General features: G+C 49.3%; 2 protein-coding genes across 2 annotated transcripts; one reads left to right on the plus strand and one right to left on the minus strand.

The window, feature by feature from the left end:
* The first annotated feature begins 2,289 nt into the window (after positions 1–2,289).
* LOC123051178 (peptidyl-prolyl cis-trans isomerase FKBP62) lies at positions 2,290–6,738 on the plus strand. Its single transcript, XM_044473983.1, has 12 exons — positions 2,290–2,647; positions 2,748–2,834; positions 3,879–4,139; positions 4,220–4,294; positions 4,380–4,460; positions 4,533–4,727; positions 4,821–5,086; positions 5,179–5,304; positions 5,407–5,553; positions 5,643–5,770; positions 6,001–6,112; positions 6,214–6,738. The coding sequence occupies exons 1-12, from the start codon at positions 2,371–2,373 to the stop codon at positions 6,406–6,408; spliced, it is 1,950 nt and encodes a 649-aa protein (XP_044329918.1). The 5' UTR covers positions 2,290–2,370; the 3' UTR covers positions 6,409–6,738.
* Positions 6,739–7,859: 1,121 nt separating this feature from the next.
* On the minus strand, positions 7,860–9,125 carry LOC123051179 (putative F-box protein At1g12855). The gene has a single exon (XM_044473984.1). It carries the CDS (start codon positions 9,056–9,058, stop codon positions 7,877–7,879), a length of 1,182 nt encoding a protein of 393 aa, XP_044329919.1. The 5' UTR covers positions 9,059–9,125; the 3' UTR covers positions 7,860–7,876.
* Positions 9,126–9,393: the final 268 nt, after the last annotated feature.

Genomic DNA, 9,393 nt, shown 5'->3' on the forward strand with positions numbered 1-9,393 from the left:
GTCGATCTGAGCGTTCCCAGTGAGCCAGGTCTAGAACACGTCCCTAGTGTAAGTGTGTGTGTGTGCGCGCGCGCATGTGTAAGTGTAAATGTGTTTGTTAAGTGTAAGTGTTAACCCTTAATCATATCACGCGTATACAAGCAAACACCGTGTAGGTGTGTGAGCCGAGCCAATGCAGACAACCAAACGACATGCCAAAATTGCTCCCCCTAATGCGAGTGGCATAAATGCGGACAACCAAACAATATGCAGATGTTGACTTTTTGCATGTTTTCCTTCAACCAGCCTCGGTTGAGCCAGGCTGAGCTAGTCATGCCCGGCTCCTATCGTCAATCAAACACGCCCTAGATGCTCTCATGCTGATAGGCTGCTGGACTAGCATTTTTTATATGTGCCACACTAGCAAGGGGTTCGACGGTCGTGGGCGGACACTTCGTCAAAGGCGCATAGTGGGTTGGCGCCACTAAATTTACGAGTGATGCCTTTGAATTGGCACGTCACTTAAGGGCAAGAAATGCAAATAAGTGTTCCAAGAGGCTAGCAAGTTAATTAAATCCAAATGAATATAACTTAGGGCCGATTTCTCTCGCCTACCTCGCCTCCAGCGAGATCCTATCCAATTAGGGGCGAGGGTTGGCTGGTGCGGGTGGGAAGTAGCAACGAAAACAAAAGGTGCCCTCCTCCCCGCCCCACCACAATGATCAACCACCATCATCGCCTTCGCCAACTACGCCATGGCCCGCATCGTCTCGGTCCTATCTTGGCTTGTCGGGGTCGCCCTGTCTCGACATCAGAGCGTTGCATCGTCTTGGATTGGTCGGTGTCTCCCTGTCTCGGCATCAGTGCTTTGCAACGTGCTTTCTCAAAAGGCGGCTGCTAGGAATCAACCGGATGATTTCCTAAGAAATCATCCGCCTAGTCAGCCGTTCGATCTCCTTCTTCTCCTCGCCTCAATCCACATCAAGGAAGCATGTCTTCCTTCCTTTCCTCGCCTCGCATCCACTACTCCCCAAGCATACGCAGCAACACGACGCCCTGCCACTGCAAGACGACGAACGACGCCTTGCCACACAGACACCCTGCCGGACAACCTCTGCAGCACGACGCCCTGCCATTCACCGGCGTCGACGAACTTGTATCAGCGGTGATGTTGCGGCACCTCGACGAGCGCAGCGCCGATGAGGTGTGACGCCTGCCACTGTCTGTTTCATCCATCGCTATGCAGCAGGATCGATTACTGCAAACAAGCCAGAGGGTGAGCGCTGTCCACCACCCCCGTCACCGGTGTTCGTCCATGGATACTGCTTTCCAGCCTCGCCGTCGTTGCATTGAAGCATGTGTCACCGTTGAGATCTTTGAGTTGCAGCACAACGCTCGTTGCATTGCAGCGCTCGCCGTCGACGCCATGCTGTGATGGCAGCGCTGCTGCGTTGCAGCATCTGCAGTCGCCGGTGAGATCTTCCGGTTGCAACGTCGCGGTCACCACCGCGTGCGATGCTGCATTGTAGCTTCGGCGACGGACGTATCCGGCTTGAAGCAGCACGCGTGTTGCGTTGAAGCTCCGCCAGCGGCGATGCAGCATTGGCGACCTTCTAGCACGACGGTGGCAGCCCGACGATGGCGACCTTCCAGCACAGGGGATGATGCAAAAAGGAGCTGCAGCGGTGAAGGTGGCCTTGCAGCACGTCGACGAGACGAGTGCTGCTACAAACGTGGGCTGCTATTAAAGACGGCGACGACCTTGCAGCACGACAGCGGCGGCGGCGACGGCGACGGCGACGGCGCGCCGACCATGCAACAGAACGGCCTCAGCAGCGCGTCGCCTTGCAGCAGCTCGTGTGGTCGCCATCTTCGAGTGCCGTTGGGAAGCCACGTCGGAGCAACACATGCTAGTGGGTTGGGCGGGTCGTGGCGTGATGAGGCTGACAACCATGGATGCTTGTGTGGGAGGGTTTGTACGAGGAAAGGGAATGGAGAAAGACGAATGGATAGGCGGGGACCAGTGAGAGGATAAGGTTCACGCGCTCGTATCCACTTGATTGAAAAAGATCTAAAGGCTGGGCACGCGGCTTAGGAAAACATTGGATCAGTCGGTTTATTTTAAACGTTTTTCTTCTTAAAATTGACTGATCCAAAAATAGTTTTCAGTAGTTGGATGGAGGAAGAGCAAATCCGATGGCATTATCAGACATTTAAGAGACGAGCGCTCTAGAACACTCTCGATCCCCCGAGCACGTGCTTTCAACTTTCGCACGCGGCGAATAATAAAACCGCCGTCGGCGCATCCATCCGTCCATCTCGGAAATCGCAAGGCGCACACAGCCATCGTACACACTGCAGGCACACCCCATCTCGCCGCAGAAGCCAGAAATGGACAACCTCCTCGGCCTCGGCTTCCCGGGGGCCGGCGGCTACGACGCCACGGCCGGATCCGGCGACGACGAGGACGAGGAGGCCATGAAGAGCCTCTACGCCGGCGCGGCCGCCGCCCCCGCCCCCGCGGAGGAGGAGGAGGTCGACGAGGGGTACGCCGTCGCGGCGATGAAGGCGGGGGAGGAGAGGGGGATCGGGAAGGAGGGGCTGCGGAAGAGGCTGGTGAGGGAGGGGGAGGGGCCGCAGCTCCCCGGCGCCGGCGACGAGGTCGAAGGTAACGCGCCCCCCCTCGCTCGCTGCTTCTCCGGCGTGGACGGATTCGAATTCGATTGGGTTGACTTGGGCGTTGACTTGCTTCTTCGTTTGTCCCGCAGTGCACTACACCGGGACGCTGGCGGACGGCACCAAGTTCGACTCCAGCCGGGACCGCGACGCCCCGTTCAGGTTCACCCTCGGCCGAGGTACCGCCGCGCTCTGGCTGACAGTCAAATCCTCGTCCTCTGCTTCTTCTGAACTGAATCTTTTTCAGCTGGCCGTAGCAAGTCATGACGAATTTTTCTTTATCTGATGGTTAGCACGGGAACTTTGATAGGAGAATTGTAGACTAGGAATACAAATTTACAACTAGCTGCAGACAGATTGGCAGGAAATCTGGCATCTACAACGCTGACCGGGGCAGGGCTCATCAGGATCCAGTTTAGTGTGATTCTGCTCGAATGGGGATTCATCTGAATTCTGCTTCCTGGTCAACCTCTGCTTTACGCACTCCATCGTGACTACTGAATCACCAGAACTGTTGTATTTGAAATCAAATGCGCTTGATTGCATTTCATCCCTATTTAGAGGCAATGAATCGCGATTCTGCATCACATAAACCGAATATTGATAAGAGTTGTTAGTTGTTTGTCCAAGGCTTGTCTTATAACCAAACTAAATGCACCTTACTTTTCCGGATGGAGAAATAATATGATTTGTAGTTACTATATGGAATCCTTTCCACAACAGTTTCACAGATAAGCACAGGTTATTACGGTTGAGATGAAGCCTAGCTGTTTGAACTTCTTTCTGTCTCTTTTTCTTAAGCTGGACGGTTGTGTTTGTTACATTAAGGTCGATAATTGTTATTTGTCTTCTTCTCTTTAGCTTATCCTCATGCCAAAGCCCTGTTTTCTGTCAAGCCTAGTTTGCTTTCAGTTGGATGGAAGAACAAATATATAGCTTCAGGTTTGTCTGTGGTACGAAGTAGCTCAAGAAATAAGAAGTTCTGTTTGTGTCAGGGGCTGCTAGTTGTACAGAAGGAATTCTGGTTAGCTCAAGTTTAAAATTTGTGTGCCTACGTAGCTGCATATTTAACGTGACTTGTTTGCTCCGAGTCATCTTCTTCTAGTTTTAAACATCATTTAAAGATCAAAACAACAAACTGTGTGTCTTTAAATTGTAAATTTCTAGGCTTCCATAAGCAAGTGTTTTCTAAGTGAAATGATGTCGTGAACCTCTAATTGCAGGCCAAGTTATAAAGGGATGGGATTTGGGCATCAAAACGATGAAGAGGGGCGAGAATGCTATTTTCACCATCCCACCAGAGCTTGCATATGGTGAGGATGGCTCCCCTCCAGTCATCCCTCCAAATGCAACGCTGCAGTTTGATGTTGAGCTTCTCTCATGGGCAAGTGTCAAGGACATTTGCAAAGATGGCAGCATCTTTAAGAAGATACTAGCTGAAGGCGAGAAGTGGGAGAATCCCAAAGACTGTGATGAAGTTTTTGGTACCATACCTTGCTCGTTGCAGTTGTGCCTTAATGCTTTTCCAGTGAGCGTCAGGGTTTTATTCAATTACTTTGTGCAGTTAAATATGAGGCAAGGCTTGAGGATGGGACTCTTATTACAAAATCTGATGGTATTGAGTTCACTGTCAAAGAAGGTATAGCGTTTACCATTTTTGAACATTTGCATTGTAATTTTAGATTTGGAATGCATCTTCTTACTCAGGAATATTTTCTTTTCAGGGCATTTCTGCCCTGCTATATCGAAGGCTGTCAAGACAATGAAGAAGAATGAGAAGGCCCTCCTTACTGTCAAACCACAATGTGAGTTTATAGTGATGCAGTTACAGACCCCTCTCTGTAGTGTAGTTAATATCCGTAACGTGTGGTGAACAGATGGCTTTGGTGAGCAAGGCAGGCCGGCCTCTAGAGGCGAAGCTGCAGTCCCCCCTAATGCTATGTTGCAAATTGATCTTCAGTTGGTGTCCTGGAAGACAGTCACTGAAATAGGCAATGACAAGACGATCTTGAAGAAGATCCTCCAGGAGGGTGAAGGCTATGATCGTCCCAAAGACTGTTCAACTGTCAAAGGTACAATCTGAATGTTCTTTGCATGACAATCTCAGTATGGTATTCCTGTCATGTTCTTTTTTTCTAAATAAATGTAGCAATGTTACTCTGCAGTGAAACTTATTGGGAAGTTGGATGATGGCACCATGTTTGTAAAGAAAGGTCATGATGGTGAAGAGCCATTCGAGTTCAAGACTGATGAGGATCAGGTGATTGAAGGGCTTGACAAAGCAGTGCTTAGCATGAAGAAAGGAGAAGTTGCCTTTGTGACTATTCCCCCAGAGCATGCATTTGGATCAGATGAAACAAAGCAAGATCTAGCTGTTGTTCCTCCTAACACAACTGTTTATTATGACGTTGAACTCGTTTCTTTTGATAAGGTACAGTCCTAACATCAGACTGTGTATGACTGAATAATTATTGGTCACTGCCTCACTGGTGAAACTGAAATCTTGCATGTCACGTTGCACAGGAGAAGGAATCATGGGAGTTAAAGGATAATGCTGAGAAGATTGAAGCGGCTGCTAAGAAAAAAGATGAAGGGAACGTGTGGTTTAAGATGGGCAAGTATGCCAGGGCTTCTAAGAGATATGGGAAGGTTATGATTTCGACCCTATCGTGTAACGTCACCTTATGCAGTGTGGATGCCTTGCATTAAATAAATTCTGACACTTTATATATATGTTCTGCACTATATTAGGCTTTGGATTTCATAGAGTACGAAAGCTCCTTCAATGAAGAAGAAAAACAGTTGTCCAAACCACTCAAGGTGAGCTGCAAGCTCAACAAGGCAGCGTGCAAACTGAAACTTAAAGACTACAAGGAAGCGAAGAATCTGTGTACCGAGGTAATTATTGTACACAGAAACTGAAACATCTAGTTGAGTATATCTAATAAGAGATGTTATCAGGGCTGACTATGGATTATTACGATCAGGTCCTGGAAATTGACAGCACAAACGTGAAGGCCTTGTACAGAAGGGCGCAGGCACACATGCATCTTGTTGATTTTGATTTGGCAGAGGTGGATATCAAGAGAGCACTGGAAATAGATCCAGAGAACAGGTTAGTCTTAGTGCCACAGAATACGGTCGAGTCTTGATGTACTAGTAGTCTAGTATCTAGAAAAACACTGAATCACAAGTTAACTCGAAGAAATCCTGTCATGAGGGTCTAGCTCGTTAGGCTGGGTAGACATGGGATGTTATGACACTGACCATTAATTTGTTTGATCACCGGTGACCAAGAATCCTGGTTGTTGGGAGAAGTAATTAATGTTCCTTGTGTTTTCCCAGGGATGTAAAGATGGGTTATCGGAGGTTAAAGGAGAAGGTGAAGGAGTACGAGAGAAGGGATGCCAAATTCTACGGCAACATGATCAACAAGCTGAGCAAGCTGGAAGACGATGTGAGTTTTCCTATTTCCACAAACCGTTTGCCACTTTGTCACTAGGAGACTACTTTGGCCGTCGTTTTTACAGTTGGTTCATTGTTATTTGCTGCTTCCAGGAGGGCTGCGGGAGTAGCCAGGGGCCAAGCAAGAAGCCGCGCAGCCTGTGGCCTCTAGCGCCTTTCTTCACGACCGATGGCAGCAAGCTCTGGCTCGTTCTAAGGCTACTGATCCCCGTGATGATCTTGGTCGCGCTTTGTGTTGCTTACTATGTGCAGAGCGGAGTTCATGAAATCGACTGCGTCAACTGCTGACGACGCGTTGGTCGACATGCCCAGGTCGTGCAGTGTTAATGTTGTGGTGGGTCAACCGCTCATGGTAAATATGTTTGTGACATTGTTCTCTTTACAGTGTCTCATGGACTATCGTTTTTCCTGGTGGAAGTCTATTGCTCATTTTATTTCGCTGTGACTTGGTGAGTCCGCACATGGTGTTACTGTGCATCGCAGTCCAGTTCACGACACATGTACTACACCACACATCATAGTCTATGGTAGCACAGGTCGCGTAGTGTCATGTCGTGGTGTGTCTCATTGTTCTCGGGGTACCCTTGTTCTCATGGGTAAATATGAATATGTTTTTCACATTCTTCTCTTGGCCGTGTTTCACATTCACCATTTTCTCATTGCCTATCTATTTCGCTGTGACTTGGTGAGTCGGCACATGGCACATCGTTGTGCGTCGGGGTCCAGTTGAGGTCCAGTTCACAGGTACTGCACCGCACAGGCACACGGTACCGTGCTCTGCACTCCTGGAAGTTGAGGCCCTTTGGGAATTTCTGTTGCATCACAAGCAGTGGTCGCGGCATTGATTTGCTGCTCATGTCTCCTACTGACCTTCTTGTATGTTTTGGAGTACATGATTATGGCGTGATAGGCACAAACAATGGTGATGAAACATAACAGGATTGTCACACAGATCTTGGTAAACACAACAGGTAAACATAGAGTAATCTTCCCACCGTAGCAGAGACCTCCTAAGCATAGGCGTGACAATTGAAGTATTCCACCATTGTCTGAAAGCAGGAAATAGAGCCAGAGTAAGAGTCAGTAACTTAAATAGATCTGTCAACTGAAGCTCAAACTCATTTCTACAGCTTATGGAAAGAAATTCCACCGAGGCTGCAGTACAATTGCAAACAGCAAAATATATCTGTGCATAACAACACTAACCCAACATGTATTCAAATATCAACAAAATAACTGAAACAAAGGTGGCCTCAAACTGCACAGGAGCCTCAGCATAAAGAGTAATGGAACTAATCCATGCAAATTCCTGCAAAAAGTCTGCACTGAACAGGTTTGCTATGCGTGGACTGTGTAGTTGATTTCAGAAATATGATAGAACTTCTCATGCAAATCCAGTTATTCTCATTTCAACGACCAACTCGTTTCTCGAGCAGTTTTCTGTTCATGAAAATTTATGTTTTATTTGAAATTTTCCAGAGGTTTCAAAAGGTTTTCAGAGGTAACCACTTATAGAATCCACTATCAGCATGATAATGAGGTTTGGTATGCTAAGGATAACCCACATTATGTTCCCATCCAAATGCGATATTATAAACAGGTCTAGATCAGAAGAATAAAGAATATGTATACAAATATCAATTACCGATTTCATCATATGTAGTTCAAGTATCAGGAAATAAAATAATCATAAGTAACTAAGAAAAACTTACAGTTAACATGGCACAAATGAGATCTCGAGAAGGCCCGGTAAAAATCAACTCTTCTCTAGGAAAAACGTATGCTGAATAAGACTCTCCTTTAGCCTATGAGGAACGACCACGGGCATTTCATCATCAACCTTGAAGTTGGCTACCAAATTGCCCCCTTTGTCACAATGCAACAGTTGGCCATAGCAGCTGACAAGCACATCTCCCTCCTCAGACACGACCTTCGCCCACCAATTCCCCTGCTGCTCCTGAAAACGCTTCTCGAGATCCATCACCGGCACTTTAATCTGATACTGGAATGCCCAAACATCACCGTTCTTCAGTATGAATATGCTCATCACCGTCGTATCGTCCTTGCTGATGGACGCAGCAAGCTTGCCACCCATGTCAAGCAAGTGCATGACATGGTGGGGGTTCACAGCCGGCGGGATCATTCGCCGGAACGTCTCTGCCGTCGTGTCAAACATCAGTATCTTGTGGTAGCGGACACCCGACGGTCTCCTCCAGTGTATATGAAGGTTGCCATTGAGAAGGACCGGCGCGCCAAAGATGGCTGGTCTCTCGGCTATCACCTCCATTAACGGACAGTCGACGCGCCACGATTTGTTGGTTCCCACGGTGAGGACGCGGTACTCGTGTGGGCATGGCATCACATGCCAAGGGAGGTTGGACAAGGCATAAGGGAGGTTTCTCCAGTACAAGACACGGTACTCCCCTGAAGGTTGGTGCCGGAAGAGGCCGATCAGTTTGTCAATAGGAAGCTTGAGGTTTGGGCTGACGGTCGCCGACTGCCGCGTGGCCGGGTTGCAGATGTAGTGGCCGACGATGAAGAGGCCGTCGCAGGAGCCATCCACGGTGAGGGGGAAGCGAGAGAGTTCGGGAAAACCGAAGAGTGGTCTGAACTCGGCGCCCCGGAGGTGGAGGGCTTCGAGGCTAGGGTAGTCGCCAGTGCTGGTTCGATAGGAGCTGATTAGGGCGAGCTCCGGCTGGCGGCGGTGGTGGTCCAGGAGGAACACGGGGTCGGAGGCGAGGCGACGCCATTGCCGGCAGACGGCGCGGCATCGGAGCACGGACTTGGCCGGAAGGTGGACGAGGATCTCCTGCAGGATATCTTCGGGGAAGTCGGCGAGTCGGTCCGGGCCTGCCCTGCTTCGTCTTCCCGGCACGGTCGCCCGTCCGGCTTCCTCGTGGGTGGCAACGCCGACGCGCAGCCCGGATCGGAGCAGCATCTGTGGGGGTTTCGGTGAATCCAGCGGCGGCGCGGTGAGTGCTCCAAGTCGAAGGGAGCGGCGGCGCGGTGAGTGCTCCAAGTCGAAGGGAGCGGCGGCCACGAGGCGGGGACGCTTGTCAGCGGCGCGGCGACTCGCAGTACGTAACGAAGCCCAACACGACGATCCAAGAGGGAAAAATCTACAGCCACGAGGCCCAAAGAGTACGGCTCAGCCCAATCCTCAATATTAATTTACTGTTGCAATAATAAAAATTCAGCCTCCAAAGCCATTTTTGCAATCAAATAAAAATCTCACATGCAGCAAGAAAATCAGTTCACCACTGGAATTTCTCA

The sequence above is a fragment of the Triticum aestivum genome, chromosome 2D, assembly GCF_018294505.1.
Source record: "Triticum aestivum cultivar Chinese Spring chromosome 2D, IWGSC CS RefSeq v2.1, whole genome shotgun sequence".
In the NCBI taxonomy this organism is placed as follows: Eukaryota; Viridiplantae; Streptophyta; class Magnoliopsida; order Poales; family Poaceae; genus Triticum; species Triticum aestivum.